Genomic DNA, 19,918 nt, shown 5'->3' on the forward strand with positions numbered 1-19,918 from the left:
GCGCGCGCGCGCGCGCGCGATAGGAGAAGGCGCGCGTTCACAGCATTTCCTCCCACCTACTCCTCAACCCAAACATAGGCATGACGCCTCAAAACAACTCTTTTCACGAGCAATTATAATGTATATGTTATAATACCTGTTATAATGTTTTCTGTGAAAAATCATAAGATAGGTGCAGCAACCGTCTTGGGATTTTTCTCTGACAACAATAAGGTGCTGTTGCTTAATTTATGGCTGCCAGTTATTATGCTGAGGTGCTGTTACTAATTTATTCTCCATTGATTTGATTTCTCAGCCGTTAACAGCATTAATTTAGCACTGAAATTTAGCATTGTTAAATCCTGGGTGTCATATTGACTTACATGATTAGACTTTTTATTTTTAGAGAGGAATGCACTGTTTGGTCTAAGCATTTCCATGTCCTTAAAACTCGATTCAACCGATTATAACCATGAAAATAAATCCTTCATTGGGCTGGCTCTTATGGTTTGCTCACACATGCGTTTTCATATTGTAGATCAACTGATTTGTTTTTCTTTTATCCCTTCTTGTACTGTACATGTCTTGCAAACATTTAACGTTTGGTTTTCTGTTATAAATTAAATATTGGTGCAAATTATCTTGGTTCATGTCACCGTGATTCATTTATGGCAGCAGGTGTAATGGGATGAAAAAGCAATAACGAGTTCAACATTTACAAACAAATCAGTATTTTGCACCTTATGCCATAATTTTACAGCAATGATATTTTTATGAATTTAAAGTTACGGTATAGATGCATATCTTACAGCTTTTATAGCAAACATCAAAAGTCTAAAAATCATTACCTGTGAGAACTGGATCAGCATTCAGCATCTATATACTACTGTACTAAATCTGCTATTGTGATTCAAAGATTTCTGTAATAGCCTACACAACTGCATGTCATCAACTTGTGGTAGTAAGTGCACATTCATGATGAAATTGTATTTTGTCTCCATTCGTCAGTGAGACATGTCGGTCAGCAAAGAGTGAATCACAAATGCAGTGGGGAATAACACAATCACTGCTCAACACTCCGAAAATTTCATTTGCAATATTTTAATTAGCCTACCAAAAATGTTTCATTATATTTTTGTTTACTATTCTGTATGTTGCTGTTTTCTTGTATACATCAACATTTTGAAGAACGCATTTGTAAGTCAATAATGTAAATAATAACAATAATACAAATGTGGATAAAAGACAAATAATTAATTCATAGTACATCTGTTTGTCATGTGAGGCTTGGGACATTCATTCAACACTGCCATCTATTGGTCAGAGTGTGTGATGCATGGATGTTTATATATATTTATATTCATATTTTTAATATATATTTTTAATTTATGTTCATTGTTTAAATGTGTTTATGATTGTTTTACTACAAATAAACATTTACTGAAATAGTTCTGGAGAAAATCTAAAACGAAAATATGCGGAAAAACGAATCATCTTATCTTCACTTAAATATAGACAGATGATAAAAATGGGTGTGAATCGAGTTTTATGTTGATTTAGGTAATAAAAAATAGCTATCTGTCAAAGTCCGTGTGTTATTCACTGAAAGTCGTTTGAAGCAGCTGATCTGAGTGTGAGCGGTCATGTGACTAAAGAGGAAGCGGGCGAGATGAGCGCAGTGTACGGAGGAGTGGAGGGGTAAGTTTATAATAATAATAAAAACATGAATATAAAAAGGAATATAATCCATTTTAATGACATTTTACCATACAAACGCTTGTATTAAAAAGCAACACGGTACTCTTAGCGTGTTTTTCCTGCCAGTCGTTTGGGAATGAATAAACGAAAGTGACAGTAGCTTCAGAGTAATGAATGAGAGACTTTTCTTGATAGTGGTGGGACACACTCTAAAGCAGTGCTGGTCTCTGCTGAGGGACATATCCTAGCTGAGACAGATGGACCATGTACCAACCACTGGGTGAGATGGGAGAACATCCTTCAATATGGACTGAAATCACCTATTGTGTACTTGAGTCTGTCTACATCATTTTCTGTTTTATTGTAGTTGGTTGGTGTTGATAAATGTATCAGTGGTATCCACGACATGGTCCAGAGGGCTAAAATCAAGGCAGGGCTGGACCCGGACACACCAGTTTGTTCATTGGTGAGGTAATGCATCGGTCAATCATCCTCAATGCATTCCACTTCATTGGGTCGCTTTGACGTTGTCTACATTGTGTGTTGACAGGGCATGTCTTTGAGTGGTGGAGAGCAGAAGGCTGCTATTCAGAAGCTGATTGACGACATGAGGGACAGATACCCTAAACTGAGTCAAAGTTATTTCATTACCACTGATGCTATTGGTGCTATGGCAACTGCCAGTGACTATGGTATTATATGCAGTGTATTTGCAACCAGAAGGAGCGAAGAATCTCAGGACACAACTGTCACCCATTCCTAACCCTTTCTCTCTGTCCTTTTGTCATAGGAGGAATAGTAGTGATATCAGGCACTGGTTCGAACTGCAAGCTGGTGAATCCAGATGGCACACAGGTTGGCTGTGGGGGCTGGGGTCACATGATGGGAGACGAGGGCTCAGGTAACCATGTGGAAAGAGGAACTGATTGACATTACAGCACTGATATTACACAAACACCCAGTCTTATCTTGGAAAGGTGTTATCTTATCTTACAAATGAATCTGATTTACATCTACCTCAATGAACTTATCGTAGGTGGACAGCTTGGATTCAGTGTGTCCCTGAAACGTGTTGTCATCTGATCACTTAAACCAAATTCAGGAGAAATACACCAGGTTGCTTCATGCTTTTTTACTGATCAGATGTCTGTGGAAGTTTAGGAGCCCTGCAAGTCCACATAATGTAAATGTGCACACTTTTTAGGATAGTAGTGTAAATAAGCTCAGAGACACACATTCGTCCTGTGCAATAGCTAACCATTACCTACTCACGTAATGGGTAATCATACTAAAACAAGGGCTTTCCAGATTGGTAAGACTTGATCATTTGTCAAACTAGGAAAAAGTAATCTGTATACACTACTGTTCAAAAGTTCAACACAGTGTCCTTCACTCTGAAACCTATTTAATCAGATCAGGCTCTGTGTGATAAACTCACTAAGCTTTATTGTGATTTTGTTTTCTGTTCGATTGACAGATGCTTTGCCAAAGCAATGGCGCAAAATAGAATGTTAGTGATCTTTTAGGTTCATTAAAAAACTGTGGCGGGCCATTATTGTAATAAAGTCAGAAATAGACATTTTATATAGAGTGCAATAAAGCGGCATAATAAAGCGAAGACGACACTGTGCTCCTTCAGTACATTGCAGGTTCGTCAAAACGTAATGTAGCTTTTGGTCACGCTACACTGAAACTTGATTGGAAAAGTAGTTAGCTACTGGAAAGGCTACACTGGTTTAAAAGCAACTGAGCTGCTGAAAATGTAGTTAAAGGATTAGTTCACTTCAGAACTAAAATTTCCTGATAATTTTCCTCACCACCACGTCATCCATTTCTTTCTTTCGGAAAGACATTAACGTTTTTGAGGAAAACATTCCAGGATTTTTTTCCATATAGTGGACTTCAATGGGAACCAACGGTTTGAAGGTCAAAATGCAGTTTGTACCCTCAAAAACCTTAAAGAAAGACATGAACATCTTGGATGACGTGGAGGTGTGTCAATTATCAGGAAATTTTCATTCTGAAGTGAACTAATCCTTTAAGTTAGTAGCATCGCTACTTGTAGTTAGCTTCTCCCCAATGCTGAAAAACTGTAGTAATTAAAATGTTATTTATTCCTGTGATGGCAAAGCTGAATTTTATAGCAGCAATTTTCACATGATCCTTCAGAAATCATTCTAATATGCTGATTTGGTTCTCAAGAATGTTTGAAAACAATTGTGATGCTTAATATTTTTGTGGAAACCATGATAAATTTTTTCCCAGGATTCTTTGATGAATAGAAAGTTCAAAAGAACAGCGTTTTTTTTTTCCAAATATCTTTTCTGTTACTTTTAATTTAATAAATGTGTCCTTGCTGAATAAAAAGTATTAATTTCTTTGAAAAAACAAAAACTGACATTCACATGACTTCATAAATACTTAATTCTGTCTGATGTCCAACTACCAGGTCCAAACGACAATATCTGCCCTTTCTGATCTGATAAGATATTAACAGGGCCTAAACATTTTCTTTTTCTCTGTCCTTATCCTCCTCTAGCATACTGGATTTCTCACTTGGCTGTTAAAACGGTTTTTGATGCCAGAGATAACCTTGTCACATCCCCTCATGATATCACCTATGTTAAGAAGGCCATGGAAGAATATTTCCAGGTTAGGACTTGTTGTTCATTTAATTTAATCTTCTGCTTAAATCGATACTTGAATAGAAATGATGGTGTTTCCTTGTCATGTTCACCTCCAGGTGTCGGATTTGATGGGAATGCTTCCTCATTTGTACAGAAACTTTCAGAAGTCACACTTCGCAGGGTTCTGTAGGAAACTAGCTGAAGGTATGCTACTGATGTATGCAGTGAGGCCGTGTGTGCATTACGCCACAGGCCACACACTGACTCTTTGTGTTTGTGTGTGCATCAGGTGGCAGTGCTGGGGATGCTTTGTGCCAACACGTGTTCACGGAATCTGGAAAAGCCCTCGCGCAACACATTGTAGCTGTCCTGCCAAAAGTACACCAGGTAAAAAAAACACCCACAGTCAGGGCCGGATTAAGAGTTCAGAGGCCCCTGGGCACAATGTCTTGTAGGCCCCCCCCCCCCCCCCCCCCACTCCCCCCCCCCCCTTAGGGCCAAATGTATATTTTGTCCAAGGACATTTTAATATGGCATTTACAGTTTTACTGACTTAAAAGGAACTTTGTTGCTATGCTGGATTAAAGTTCATAAATGGTCATTCTTTCCCATAGGATTTTGTAAAACTATGTTGGGTGGACCTCTGTGCCTCTAGGAGGGTTCGGGGGCATGCTCCCCCGCAAGAAAATTTTGTACATTTTAAGGTTAAATGCATCAATCTGGTGGTCTTTGAGAGGTCAAAATTAAGAGCTTCAACCCATGAACTGCTCGTTGAACAAAGAAAAAGCATTGACTTGTACCAGGGCTCAAACATCTTTTTAGTTATGAGAGTCTCAGTCTACATTACATTATCAATGGTGTTTTAGGATGCCAAACAATTATTATAATAATGTAATAATGATTTATATAATTATTCCTATGACGTAAAATCCATAATATAGCCTATAAATGTACTATAAATGAAAATGAATATTTCAAAAGTATATTTTAGTCTACATTACACTATAATACAGGAAAATTTAAATACTTTTGTCCTAATTTCTTCACTTGCAAGAAATAAACCCTTGAGCTTTTATTTAGGAGAAAACACCAGATAACCATGCTGATCGCGTGAGCAAAGAGCGCACTTTTCTTTAAATCACCCAGCACACACAGGATGCCTATTCTTAAAGTCTTGTGCTGTTTTATAAAGGCACAAAGCCATATCATGGTTTCGATTTTAGTTCGTTGGCCAAATATAACGCTAGAGACCTTTATGTTAGGTAAGGTTATACATTTTACATCTCATATGTGTTGGGAAAAGGGAGAAGAGAGAGTTCGGCAAAAGGCGGATTCGAACTCGGGTCGAGCGCATCAAAAGCTGCTTTTAAGCACTTCACGCGCTACGACCTACGCCACTGTAGCTATTCCGTGACGGGCGTCTTTTTGCTAAAAAGACAGGCACTTAGTGCAAATACACGCTCCGTTATCTAAAAAAAAAATTTCTTCCCCTCGCTTGGGCCACAAGTGCGCATGGCGAACTTGCAATGAATACATTTTATCAGACCGGCCCTCGCGGCCTCGAAACACTACCAGCCCACCGGGGAAACTCCCGACTCTCCCGATTGCCACTCCGCCCCTGGTGCCCAGGGCCCCTTAGATGTCGTGGGCCCCTGGGCAAGTGCCCAGTTGCCCTAATGGTTAATCCGGCCCTGCCCACAGTAATACAGCCATTCTCACTCAGTTTATTTGACTTAACATTTGTCACTGTGGTCTCTCATTCAGGATCTGTTTTCTGGTGAGCCTGGCCTGCCTGTTCTGTGTGTCGGGTCTGTGTGGTGCAGCTGGGAACTAATGAAATCAGGTGCGTAATGTATTTATAGAGCTTTTCAGCTTCCCTGCAGACACATAATTAATCTCACATCTTTAACCAGTATGATTTTTAATATTATATTGTAAGTTTTTTTGCAAGACAGACTTGTTAAGACCACAGTCACATTAGGGCTGTATGATTACGGCAAAAATCATAATCACATTTATTTTTGTCAATATTGAGATCAGGATTATGTAACAGTTACTAATTGACTTCATGGAAACATCATGCATACTTTGAATATAATTTAAATGAAAAAAAAAAAGTAATAATTGTAATCATATATATCATATAAATATAAATAATATAAAACCAATTAATACAAATAAATCAAATGCAACTATGTTTCAGTGCACTTTCATAAACGTTGGAAGCCAAAATCGTAAATTTAAATAAAATTAGTTTAAACGCCCAGCCCTATTTCACAAGAACTAAACATTGTGTTGTGGATGCGGTGTTTTTGTGCTGCAGGTTTCACTCAGGTCCTCTCACAGGCTCAGGCTCAAGGTTTCAGTCACTTCCGTAAGTACACCCTGCTCACTTTACGTCAGTCGTCCGCTCTGGGTGGCGCTAAAATGGGGGCACAGAATGCAGGAGTCACCCTCCCGCTGGACTACTCTGCCAACGCCAATGTGTTTTTCAGCCACACCTTCAATCAGTGATCGGGAACAAACAGACCTGAGATTACAGATCCCACTACAGTCTTATGTTGATGATCTGAAATGACAACTTCCTATTTTTGAAATGTAAAACTGATATAGAAATGTTTCCAGACTTTCCTCTTGGTGGTGCTGTTTCTCAATCACCCATATCTTATCAATCAACAAACATTTTGAATGCATCCTGTTAAATGCACATATACATTTCTGAACATTTCTAACAATATAATCTTTGGTAAATTTTGGTAAATAAGGTTACAAAAAATATAGATATATATTACCATGGAATAATTTTGTTAATAAAAATTTGCAAAAGCACTTTTTTTGTTGTCATTAAAAACTTTTGCTATAGATCATTTGAAAATAAAACTTTATAATTTTTATTTAAATATAAACTCTAAATATTTAGTGTAGCAATGACGTGTTTCTTGTCTTGGCTGAAGTTTAAAAAAAGATTATTTACAGGGAATAGTAGAGTTGGGGTTCTTGGACTCGGACATGGACTCAAGTGCAATTATGAATGAACTCGGACGCACTCGGGTGGACTTGGACTCAAACTTGACACAGACTCTGATATTTTGGAAAAAATAAGCAAGAACATAAAATGAAAATAACAAGACATTAATAATTGTCTCCCACTCAAACTCAAGAGGTTAAGGACTTGGACTTGACAGGGTGGACTCGGACCCAACACTAGGGAATAGTCTAAGACCTTCCTCCACTGATGATTGCATAAATGCCAGCTCAACCAAAATAGTTTAGTCTCGGTTCAGGAGGTTCACCCACAGCTGCTGGTGTACCCGATTAAGATATTCAAAGTCAAGTTATGTTTAGGCCAAAAAGATGTGATGTAAATGTAATGTTCAGAGACAAATGACTGTCAGCATCAGTTCCTAACTCCAAACATCCCCTCCTCTTCCTTATCACCACATCCTGTGTGTGACCATACAGACAGATGTAAAAGACCCGCCTCTATTTGTCCTTGTTACAGGATGTACTGACACTAAGATCGTGCTGATCGTCATGAGACTTATTTGGAGACGTACGGTATTTTAGGCGAGCTGGTCTTCTAAGAATTTAAGCAATGAATGTTGAAACCCGGATCAAAACATCCATGATTTACGCATCAGTAAACCATTCAGCATTCATGAGTGGCTATGAAATGGAACAAGTGCTGGAAGATCATGGGAACATAATGAGTCAGCAACAGTGTTATTTTGGTATCATCGTTTTTGTCAATATTTTGTATTAGATTAGAATCTGGTCTCACAGTGACAGTGTATGGATTTGCATGATGGTACACAGTACTGTGCATTGATAACACAAAAGATTCATCTTTTTTAAGGACAATCGAAACAGAATGTTCTTTTTATTTTTTGCAAACTCTAATCTGGCCTTTCTATTTTTGGTGCTGATCTTTGCATTTTGCTGTGTAGCCTTTGTAAATCATGCCGTCAGTCTCCTGCGAACTTTCACAAATATAACAAAAAAACTTTCGAGGTTGATAACAACTACAACACTAAACTGGATTTAGACATAATATATACAGAGTAATAAAGGATAATGTCTTTAGTAATGCAGTGAATACCAGAATAAGAGCACACAGACAGTGCATTGACACACAACCTGAGCTTGACAGCTTTTCATAAGGATTTACATACATGATCTTCACACTGTCTTCTGTGTCCTTTTGCCCTCGTTCAGCTGTTGTTCGAGTTTGTAGACCTCTATGCTGATGAAGGTGCCTGGCGTCAAACGCACATGGCCAATACAATGTAACCCGTTATCTGAACAGTGTACATAATCAATAGGGCGATCTCACGGTTTGAGACCTTGTTTGTCTGTTTAAAATGGTGAACAATAGGTTTCAATCCTTGAATAATTTGATCATAAATTATTACATATATTTAGAGTTTTGAAGCCAAATGCACTATTTTATCAGTACAAGGCCACACAAGTGGTCATGGTCACTCACAAGTATGTAGTGATGTGCTGTTACTAGGCCTGAATTGATATTTTTGAGAACTTCTCTTTTGATCAAGTTATTCATCTATAACTTGCAATTAAAATCATGTCAGCCCTTCATGGTCAACTACGTCAGCATTTCCATACATTGTTTTATCAGATGTCTTTTTGCTTTTAAAACATCAGTAAAATAAAATTGATGGTAGATACATCTTGACACTTGTTCAAAGTGTAGATGTTGTAATTGCTGTAATATATATATAATTAATGCTAACAATAATTTCTCAATACCATTCATTATAGCTGTAAATTACCGTCTTATAATTCCCTGGATTTTAAAGTTTGAATATCACCCAAACAAGAATAAAATCAAAGAAATAAAGTAGGGTTAAAGAGATTTCAGTAGTATGAAACTTGAATTTGTGATGAATGCCATGCTGTTTCTAGGCCTACTAGTTAGTGTCACTACATACAAATAAATCACTTTTATGAACCTTAGAATGTAATTACGTATTCTCCATTCCATAAAGCAGTTAAAATAAAAAATAAAAACATGTTTCCAAACCATCTCCTGGAAATTAATAAATGGATAATGTTACATGACTTGCTGATTACTGAAGAGTCTTGATTAGATTAGTTCACATATGTAAATCGATTCATGGATATGCATATGTTAAATGGATAGTATTAAATGTTAATGCTACATTAAATGTGAGAATTAATACCAAGTACACATTTTACTGGTACATCCAGACACAAGAAATGATCCAACTGAGTACGAACCTTTCTTCTTTATTTGCCTTTTTTCCTTCCATTTTTTAAATGAAATTCAGTCCTGCGTGTAACGTTTTAAATTCAAAATCAAAAGTTGAATTCATGTGAATTCCCCAACATCCTTTCCTCAGCATCCAACCAAGGGCTCCGTCCACCACCGGCCACACCCCCAGTCATTTACGGCCACACCCCTTAAAACTCAGGAATGTGAACAGATGCATCAAAACTTCCCGCGGCAAAATATCAATTAAAAAACAAAACAACAAAAAAAACAGGGGAGGGAAAGCAAAGACCTGATCAGGCACAAACTGTGAAACAATGACAAGACCAGCCCTTTCAGCAAAGGGTAGAACAACATAAAACAGCCTGGTAATGAGTATGATATTAGCTAGTTACAGCACCTCCTAGAGGTCGTGTTTCAACTTAATACCCTTGGTTTATACATAACAGAAATATAAAGCTTATAGACAATCATCTCCCACCCCCCCAAAAAAATAAATTTGTATTCCTGCCCCTTCGAAAATGTGTAGAAGAGTGCATTCATGTGACCATCCAAAAACATGGGCACAACAGTCTTTGAGTATATGATCCGATGTTTGCATGAGAGAGGAGGAACGATGATCCTTAGTATTTCACCCCAGGCACAAACTCCTTGGCTTCAGGGTTTAAGATGCTCTTTCGCTGGGGACAAAGAGAATAATCAATTACAATATATCTCACAAATTAGTGCTTTTTTTTTCTTTTCTTTTTACTGTGGAATGTAAAAGATATTTTTTGCCCATTCAATGAAAGTCAATGGTTTCCAGTGTTGTTTTGGACCCCAATAGAGTGCAACAGTGCCAGACCACTTTTTTCAGCGGCTTGGTATCGGAAATATTTTCCCCATTCATTTCTCCCATAGGGATCATTTAAAAAAGTCTTTGTTATAAACAATGAACAAAACCAGCCAGCTACTTGGTGAATCACAAAATTACAAACTTTGATTTGAAGCAAAAAGTATTTGAAAAACAAACAAAAATACTGTACATGTACGGCTTTAATGAAGGAAGAACTACAACCCCATGACGCACACACAAAACATTGTTCAACATTGATAATAATATGAAAAGATCTTATGAGTGATTTCTGAAGGATCATGTGACACTGAAGACTGGAGTAATGGCTTGAAAAATTCTTGAAAGACTGACTACATTGTCATTTGAAGTGCTTCATGGGAGTGGGCGGGGCCTACAGAACTCTTGTGGCATGAATTGCTGCTTGTGATTAATTTTTTGGGTGTACTAGCCTATACTCCTAAGATTATTTGACTATTTTATACAATGTCCGTGAGCTCACCAAGATTTCCTCTGCGTTGCCGTCGCTGACAGAAAGTCCGTTGAGCTGTTGCTGAATCTGTCCGACTGATGGGAGGTCTCTCTCAGGAATGAACCAATCCTGATCCTCCTCGTCCAACATCTCTTGGAAACAGCGCTCCAAAAACTCTTGCTCAAGCAATTCCTCCTCTACCTGAGATATAAACAAATTGACAATAAGCTAAAAGTTCACTTCCAAGCTGATTTAAAAAAATATAATAATGTGTAAAGCCTTTACATTTGGCATTTCAAGAGCCACAGAACACCAAATGCTCCTAAAAATGTAAAACTATGAACTGAACACTAACACACACCTCAATCATACTGAAAAACCCAACCTGATCAACTGCTGAGTTAGTGTGTTTTTAACGTGCTGTAAGTGTGTACAGACCTGCCGATCGTATTCCTCCTCGTTCTCCATCCACATGTACTCTGCAAAAGGGTTGGACTCATTCTCTGCATGCCCATTGGCTACTGGATCCTTTCCCTCACTTCCTGAAACCCCACTGCCCGACATCTTTGCTACGTCAGACCCATTCATTTCTGCAGGCTCTGAAAAAGATAAACATACATATTATAGATGCACCAACACACATTTTGATAGCAATATCATTATAAATAATATATATATTAATATTATGTTTTGTCAAACAATATTAGCAGCTATTTTAAATGTATGCGTCTTTCTTTGTTTCAAGAAAGCAAACTGAAACTGCCACCTGGAAATGTAACATTCTGCAAATAAGTTCAAACATCAAAATAATATACAAAAATACAGCAAAAGTCTGGCGTGTACTAAGAGAGCAAAGTGTTTGAACTGACCACAAAAAGCACACACAGACAAAGTGGACGACACATAAATATCATGCATTCCAAATACATATTCAGTATTATTAAATACACAAAGTACCATTCAAAGGTTTGGGTTCAGTAAGATATTTTTGAAAGTTTCTTACGCTCAACAAGGCTTGAATTTATTTGATCAAAAAAGTAATATTGTGAAATATTACAATTTGAAATAACTTTTCGATCTTAAAATATTTTAAAATAAATGTATTATTTAAAATTATTTCTGTGATGTTCAAATTCAAAGCTGACTTTTCAGCAGCCATGACTCCCAGCTTCAGTGTCACGTCATTCTACTATGAAATAATTCTAAAATGCTGATTTGGTGCTCAAAAAAACATTTCTATTCTATGTATTTTATCAATACTGAAAATAGGCTAGTTTTGCTGCTTAATATTTTTCGTGGAAAGCGTGAAATGATTTCAGTTTTTTTGTCAATAAAAAGTTCAAAAGAACAGCGTTTATTTGAATTTTTTTGTAGTCTGTACTGTCACCTTTGCTCCTTTTAATCAGTCCTTCCAGGATAAAAAGTATTTTTTAATCCATCTAAACATTTGAATGGCAAATATAACAATTAAGAGAAATATTTTACAATAATTTGTTAAATTAAAAGTAAGAGTAGGGCAAGTGCAGGGCTGCTGAAAGGAGGCATGAGGCGAGTAGCTGTTTATATAGTATAATGCTAAACACGATTGCATAAGGCTTGTCATAATACTTCAACACAACCACACCTACTCATTGTGCACATGATCACATTCCATAATGATGCAAGTATACAACGTGGCTGAACACTCACCATGTTGGCCTGTTAAGATCATAAACAAAATTATACACCAAAATAACTAAATTAATAAACAACAGCACACATATGTAGTGTACATTCCCAAATAAATCCTGATAGTTTTTCGATTTGGTTGTGTTTCTTTTTCTGATTTTTTTGGCCAATAGACTGCATTCTTGCACGTCTTAAACCCTGTACAATGCATTAAAAAATCTGCACAAACAGAAACACCTAAGTAACTCAAAACATATGCATGTTTCTTCTCAGCTGCAGGCGTCAACAGTAATGCCTGCTGTAAACACTAGAGGGAACAATAAACCAGATACATAATAAAATGACTGAAGAATCTTAACACCTTTATTTCATACAGCCTTTAAAGGTTGTGGCCCGGGCATGAAGCTAGCTGAACAAACTGCGTTTCAGAGTAGTTGACATAACCATATATCAAACCTGGTTTAGATAAGCGGGCTCACATATAAACGTTCACCGTTTTATCCAGTAACTCTGAGCGCTTGCACCTGAAAGTGTGACACGTGCGGCAAACAGCCAATCACACGGAACACGATGAGCGTCAGTTTGACTCACTTCTCGCGAGAGAGCCGCGCATTGGCTCGTAATTCACCACTGCTGAAGATCAACAGATCATAATGAGTAAATATCATGAATTTAAACGCATTTACAAGGCATGAATAAACACTGCTGGTGCAGAGAAAGTTTGAGATGACAACTGAATTAAATATCTGACTGCAAGTGAATCAACTGAATTTAAATAATGTATAGGTTCACAAAGAGCTCAAAAGAAAACATGTAAGCTTAGTCATTTTAAAAGATTTATATATTAAAGCTGGTATTTCTATTATATGCATATATTTATATTGATTTCAATGCAAAGTTTAATATTAATTGTCAATTTATAATTATTTAACTAACATATGAATTATAAATAATTATAATTCCTATAATAAATAAAGTGTTTATATCTACGTTAAGTTTTGAATTGTACTTGGTGACTTGTACACATGACAAATTACTTTTTATTCAATTACTTTAAATGTTTTTTTTTTTTTATATGAACTGCTTTAATTGGGAGCAAGATAGAGGGGGAATGGTTTTATTGCATCAGATATATGTCACTTTGCATATATCACTTTGCTCATAGCTGATTGGTCCAGTTTTGGTGTGCGATCTCAAACTGCCTCCGGAGCAGGCTAGCCGTATAACATAAGTTACCATGGAATATTTCACAATATTACTGTTTTTTCTGTATTTTGATCAAATGTGCATGTTATGGAGGAATGCACAGTGCATGCAGGGGGTGTGGCCCGTGATTGAGGAATTATCAGGTGAGTTTTTATCAGGGCTGAAGCTAAACTCTGGACGGTGGCCTTCCAGGACCGGAGTTGCCTATCCCTGCTGTAGGCTAACCTGCAATTCTGCAAATTCCCAGGTTATTCCCCGTGGAAAGTTTCCAGCCTTGAAAATTCCTGGAATTTTGCAACTCTAGCTCCTCCAACTTCAATTAAACACGCCTGAACCAGCTAGAGCACCATCAAGTTCTTCCTAGGCATAGAAACTTCCAGGCAGGTGTTTTGAGGCGAGTTGGAGATACACTCTGCAGGACAATGGGGCAGGAGCAGCATTGGACACCCCTGGTCTAACCTGTTGCAGCACAGCAAGAAAAAGCAGGTTGGGGGAAAAACAAGATTTCACCTGCTTACAAGCATTGACTGAAACCTAAAGCTGAATGCTGCCTCCATATGCAGTGTATTAATAAAAAAAGGCCATGATTTTGTTTTAACATTTCTTTCTTGACTCATCATTTGATCAAAAAGTGGTTGTGTCTTGCTGAATTCAGCATACATTAAGTCATGTGACTAATAGTGAGGTGTACAATGTAGAATACTGTTTGTTTGATTTATTGTGACAATGCCTATATTTAAGAATAGACAGTAGGCAACATGTCGTACTGTGCAGTATTCAGTTCGTAGGAAGGTAGCAGAACCACAGAACATTTGTGGCTGTCTGTCTAATGTGTGTTACGTTGGTGTATGAGAGATCAGAGACTTAAGGCTTAATAATAGCAGTGACATCACTGGAGGAAATAAGCTCATCTGTGAGTGATGACATGAGAGGATGAGCTACTAAGATGAAGGACTGGGGGCTTTAAACACACACCTGACAGGTGATAGATAGCAAACAGAGACGCAAACGGAGTACGACTTCACTGATACAAGGGTTCTGACAAAACATTCATCTGCAATGCTGAGCCCATGTTATGTCATAATACACTTTTTGGGTTAATCCATCAAAATTTTGCAGCCTCAATCAGTCGCCTCTTCAAGACAGCCATGTCTACTCCATAGATGTATATGTAAATGCCACATTCGACTGCTTGAGACGAGTCAGCGCAAGCCATCTTGCAACGGTCAGTGTGTCAGAATCAATGATGCCACAACATTGCAAAGCTTCTGCTAGTTGTGAAACCACCAAGATTTCAATTCCCAAAGAAATGGGATAACCTTTCACAGCTAAGAATGTGTTGGTTTGTGTTTTTAACTGTATTAATTTAATATTAGCCTACATGTTTTTACACACAAGTAAACATGTTTGTAAGAACAAACTGTTTCAATGCATTACATACTTAGTTAGGTGTGGGAATAACCAGAGTATTACAATATTAGATAACAATATTATTGCAATACTAAATATTTTATTATATGCCGAGTACTGCAATAACTTCAGGCTGATTTATACTTCTGCGTCGGACCTACGCCGGACCCTCTACACTATAGACTACGCGTTGGTTTTCATTCTGCGTCATGCAGAGGGAGCATGTGGAACCCGGGGAGCGGTTCTAGCAGACCAATCACAGCGCTTGCGGTACGCGTAGAATTGACGCGTTGTTACATTTTTGGAGAGGTGCACGTCAGGGTACGCCGAAGGCTACGCGCACTACACACAGCCTACGACGTAGGCCCCGGCCCCCCAAAAAAAGTTGGTGTTTGATGCAACTCTTGATGGAAATAAATGTTGTGATGGTATTTCCATCAAGAGGTGCATACATTTTTGGTCAAGATCTTGTTTTGAAAATGCAAGAGTCAAGCACTCTGGCCGGGCAGTGTTTATTGCAATATGTTGGCGCCTGTGAATCGATACACGCAAAATATCACAATATTTTACAATATATTAGGCTATACAGTTAATAAAATAAAAATGAATGAGGAAATCTCACATACCAGATGAAAACAGGGCCCTTGCTCACATTTCCAATATATGAGTACAAGTGAAGTGATAAGCCTATATGAAATAGTTATGAAGAGGAAAATGGACACTGACTCAACACTGAACTGACTTCAGCTGAACAACAGCAAAACACTATTTTCTTTTTTAGAGCTGCTTTACAGCAGAATTGAACTCTGTTTGCAGCAGCATCATCATTGAATCCTTTTACTGTTACCACTAAAGCTGCTTTGAAACTATCTGTATTGTATAAAGCGCTTTTAATTGACTTGACAATGACTAAAAATTGTTTATTTAGCTAACACTTGTTTTTTAAAGCAAATATCAGTTTAATTTCCCAAAGCTTGGATTAACCCCACAAGTGAATAAAAATGTCATAATAAAAAATTATAGTTCAATCTAAATTACTTATTTGACCTAGTATGTGTGTGTATTATGTATTTTACGTTTTGTGCCACTGCCTTGCCTTCATCAAACTCTATTGAAATCAATTGTAAGTGAAGTTTCTCTTGTGGAGTGCTATTTAGGAGGATAATAATATAGATAGATATATGTACAGCATTCAAAATCAATCCATTATGATGTCCATGTTAGGATGCTACATTGTGGAAACAAACCATTACTCCAAAAGCACCTTTACAAACCCCTTGTGAGTGTGACTAAGCCAGCAGAGACAGTTCACAAAGCAGCAGAATATGGTTGTAAGCCCAGTATTTGAATCCCTAATATGGTTGCATTCACACAGCTTGGTTATTTACTGAACTGAAAAAGGCATTCTACAACTGAACTCGGTCTGTACATTTTCAGGACTCACAACTGCATTTTATGCAAACCCTGTGCCATGTGAACTAGCTGTCTTTCATGTCATATAGTGCAAGAGAGACACTGCACATGAGCGTGTACAGAGTGTAGCGGGTTTTTATGTGTGATTTTGGAGCCATATCATTTCAAGGTTTTAGATCCAGTCACTCTTTTCGGGATCTTGCTCCTGTTAGTTTTGTGGTATAAAAGCTGTTGTCTGTTAATGAAGATTTGACAGATGAACTCATACCTCAACTGAACACTTATGTCAAACGTAAGACTTTTCAGTTTTATGGACATCGCCATCTTTGATCACTGTCACTATAGTTACGGGTGATACAGTAGTTACAAATATAATACGCTTGACTTCTGTTACTTAAATGCAGACAGTACCCGAGCAGCTATTGTAAGCAGCTGTGTAAACAGTATGTTTTGAGACTCACACTTGCAGTTGTCAATCCCAAACACTGGCAATGTGAACGAGCGTAGCTAGTGACAAGAAAAAAACTCCCAAATGTATAGGTAAGCATCTTCCTCACAGTGCCACATATTCATTCATACACATTACACACACACCAAGACCCCTTTCTCTTAACACTCAGTCAGCATCACTGCCAAAACTGTGCTACAAAGCTTATGTTAAAAAAATCTGTTAGTACTCTTTTGAATCTGACTGCCCTCATTTTAAAATATAGGACAAGACCAAATCACAAGCATCTATGTATCATAGTCCATTGTCATAAACATAAGTTCATAAAACTAGTCTACAACATCCTACTAGACTGTGTTATGGCTTTTTATGGTCCCAATACAATATACAGCGATATTAGGTCAACAAAATAACACCTTGGTTTAGTTGTTTGAGACTATGTTTATCAAAGCATCCATTATGTTTGTCAAAGACTATGTTTGTCAAAGCATCCATTAATCACAGTCACAGATTGAGGATTCCTCTTTCACCCCTACAAGACAAGCAGCTATGTCAGGACAACTGGGTCGATTTAAGAAGCTAATAATAGCAGTAGTTATACAAGTTACATTTTCTTCAAACACAAAGTGATGTGTAGCATGTGTGACAGACTGCAGAAAACCTGGAGCTTATGCAACAACACGCCTCTGCATGTATGTTTATAGTGTCAGAAATCTCAAAACAACAGCCTGAACACACAGATAACCTTTCCTTCTTCAACACAAACTAGACAAGCACTCTGATATTGGGCCACGGGTGAATAAATAGAAAATAGTAAACAAACTCATTAAATATTTGGCAAAAAAAAGTCCAAAATAATCAATTAGTTTTTATTACGCGCCGAAACACAACCACACAAATTGATTAACGTTATCCGTTACTTACACCGTTCCATGCACGAGCGTTATAAACACTCTCAAAGCCAATTATGTAATCCACTTTTACAGTATTACACCGAGAAAGGCAGAATAACTTATTTAGAGGACAAACAAGATCTCAACAACGCGAATATAGCCTACCTCCATGACATTTCTGAATAGGATATGGCTCATAGCAGAGAGTAAACTAGCACAAACTGACGGTCGTGACTCGTGTTGAGAAATGCAGTGACAGTCCAAGTGGGCCTCAACAACCCTTGAAATGACGTGCGAGTTATCCGTTTGTAGAAGAACTTCGTAACAAATACGAGTTGCAAATAGCGCAGTGTTAAACGTGTACAAGTAAGCACTCCAAAATGACGTACAATCAAACAAGACTCAGTTTGCACGGCCATATTTGATGTCGGAACTGCTTTTTAGACATTAAGACAGTGTCCAGTCAATGACAGACACACAGACGCTGTGAAGTCAGGTCGAGACGCGCAAATACACACACACACCGAGAGGAACACAGTGCAAGCTACAGAAAGCTACGAAAAACGTGCAAATATCGTACCTGGCATCGCTGACGCTTGTAATGTCCGTCAGATCTCTTGGAAATCTTGAGTTAACACTGTACGGAATGATTAATTCTTAATTTGCAAGGTAGTTGCGCTGAGATGAGATGGCTGACTGCCATTAGAGAAACACAACACATTACGAGCAAGACGGTCATGTGGTTCCTGCTTAAACAAACATGCATCAACCCGCCTCCCTCTGTGTTTGTGTCCCTCTCTCAAACACAACAACTTGAATAAAAAAAATGCAGTTGTTATTGTGTGATCGTCTAATAATTTGCCATCTTTATACACGGTTGTTTAACACCGAAAAATAATAAATATTATTATTAAATAAACAAACAAACACCGTTGACTGGTTTACAAACTTTTTCTGTAAAGCTGCTTTTCAGAAGAATGTGTGAATGTGAAGTTGCGGAAAAACAGTAAGGCATAAGCATGCCAAAGTAATGACAGTATCCTAAGCCAGAATCATTTAGGCGAATCGGTTCTTTAGAGTGGATTATTTCAAAGAACTAGTTTTAAAAAGACAGTTCAGCTTTTATTGTAGGCTACGTCCTAACATAATTACGTCATAACGTGACTTCTGACATGCCATGTAGAGCGTACATGTTCCACACAATGTTCCATTAGGCCGTTTTTCCTGTTATTATACTACGTTGTCAATTGTGTTTTTTTTTAAATAAAAGTTTTTGTAATTTCATTCCCTAGTTGTTTTTTTGCATCTAAAAATATATAGAGGCCTACACTAGCTCTCAACATTCATTAGGCTAAATGTTTTGCACGATAATAAAATAATAGGTTGTTTATTAGACCAACTCGTTTGTTGATCAAACTGTCATATCAAATCTTAAACAATAACACTCCAGTTGTCGGCTTAATGGGAATCATAATTGATCCAAATAAGATCAATTTAACTTAACATCCTCCCTTTCTCTCAGAAACACAAAATAATACACGAATCGTTATTCAACTGAGCGTTTGATAATTTTCCAGTCCATTTAAAAAAAGAGCACGACTATGAATAGTTACACCAATTCGATTGTTTAAAAAGAAACGAGTTGGTGCAGGAAAACAAAAAGTTTGTGCATGCAAAAAAAAAAAGTCTACAGGTTAATTTGTTTTTCAAAATGTGATATGATCTTAACAAGGAAGATATGGCAGTCCCCTGTCAGTAGCCAGGCTAGTCATATTATGCATTCAAATTCCCATAAATCAGAGTAGCCTAATATAACACAACAATGCTTTATAATATGGTTCATGCTGCCCCATATTTCTATCTGATGTAGGCTAATGTTTAATGACTGTCTGTTATTCGCTACTTACTTTAAATTCCTCCGATGGCAACTAGGCTACATCAAACACACCAGAGGAAATATTTCTGTAGACAGAAAGATAGTCAGGACGCGGGCCAGTCTCTGATCGGATGTTGACTTGTGA

At 37.5% G+C, this 19,918-nt stretch overlaps 2 protein-coding genes across 5 annotated transcripts; one reads left to right on the forward strand and one right to left on the reverse strand.

Annotated features, from left to right (window-relative positions):
* The first annotated feature begins 1,583 nt into the window (after window positions 1–1,583).
* Window positions 1,584–6,924, forward strand: nagk (N-acetylglucosamine kinase). Of its 2 annotated transcripts, XM_056244402.1 has the most exons (10): window positions 1,584–1,677; window positions 1,873–1,957; window positions 2,045–2,143; window positions 2,228–2,369; window positions 2,468–2,578; window positions 4,217–4,329; window positions 4,421–4,508; window positions 4,594–4,691; window positions 6,069–6,147; window positions 6,628–6,924. In XM_056244402.1, exons 1-10 carry the CDS (start codon window positions 1,649–1,651, stop codon window positions 6,816–6,818), a joined length of 1,035 nt encoding a protein of 344 aa, XP_056100377.1. In that variant the 5' UTR covers window positions 1,584–1,648; the 3' UTR covers window positions 6,819–6,924. The 2 variants fall into 2 exon arrangements, with proteins under 2 accessions (XP_056100377.1, XP_056100378.1); XM_056244403.1 differs by lacking the exons at window positions 4,217–4,329; window positions 4,421–4,508.
* A 2,632-nt stretch (window positions 6,925–9,556) lies between these two features.
* LOC130078753 (polyadenylate-binding protein-interacting protein 2B-like) lies at window positions 9,557–19,918 on the reverse strand. Of its 3 annotated transcripts, XM_056244413.1 has the most exons (5): window positions 19,805–19,908; window positions 18,478–18,534; window positions 11,298–11,458; window positions 10,890–11,060; window positions 9,557–10,235 (listed from the first exon to the last, which is right to left on the reverse strand). In XM_056244413.1, exons 2-5 carry the CDS (start codon window positions 18,482–18,484, stop codon window positions 10,179–10,181), a joined length of 396 nt encoding a protein of 131 aa, XP_056100388.1. In that variant the 5' UTR covers window positions 18,485–18,534; window positions 19,805–19,908; the 3' UTR covers window positions 9,557–10,178. The 3 variants fall into 3 exon arrangements, with proteins under 3 accessions (XP_056100388.1, XP_056100389.1, XP_056100387.1); XM_056244414.1 differs by lacking the exon at window positions 18,478–18,534 and having other exon boundaries at window positions 19,805–19,918; XM_056244412.1 differs by lacking the exon at window positions 19,805–19,908 and having other exon boundaries at window positions 18,478–18,635.

This window comes from Rhinichthys klamathensis, unplaced genomic scaffold (assembly GCF_029890125.1).
Source record: "Rhinichthys klamathensis goyatoka isolate OS25496 unplaced genomic scaffold, OSU_Roscu_1.1 h1tg000973l_1, whole genome shotgun sequence".
NCBI classification, from domain to species: Eukaryota; Metazoa; Chordata; class Actinopteri; order Cypriniformes; family Leuciscidae; genus Rhinichthys; species Rhinichthys klamathensis.

What these genes read in the sequence shown, in the direction of transcription:
- nagk (XM_056244402.1), top strand. Translation starts at nt 1,649, where the DNA reads ATGAGCGCAGTGTACGGAGGAGTGGAGGG. An exon ending in GGCAACTGCCAGTGACTATG is followed by an intron (nt 2,370 to 2,467) that starts GTATTATATGCA and finishes CTTTTGTCATAG; the next exon opens with GAGGAATAGTAGTGATATCA. An exon ending in CTGGGAACTAATGAAATCAG is followed by an intron (nt 6,148 to 6,627) that starts GTGCGTAATGTA and finishes TTTGTGCTGCAG; the next exon opens with GTTTCACTCAGGTCCTCTCA.
- LOC130078753 (XM_056244413.1), bottom strand. An exon ending in AGGAGGAATACGATCGGCAG is followed by an intron (nt 11,061 to 11,297) that starts GTCTGTACACAC and finishes TTTATATCTCAG; the next exon opens with GTAGAGGAGGAATTGCTTGA. An exon ending in GCAACGCAGAGGAAATCTTG is followed by an intron (nt 10,236 to 10,889) that starts GTGAGCTCACGG and finishes CTTTGTCCCCAG; the next exon opens with CGAAAGAGCATCTTAAACCC.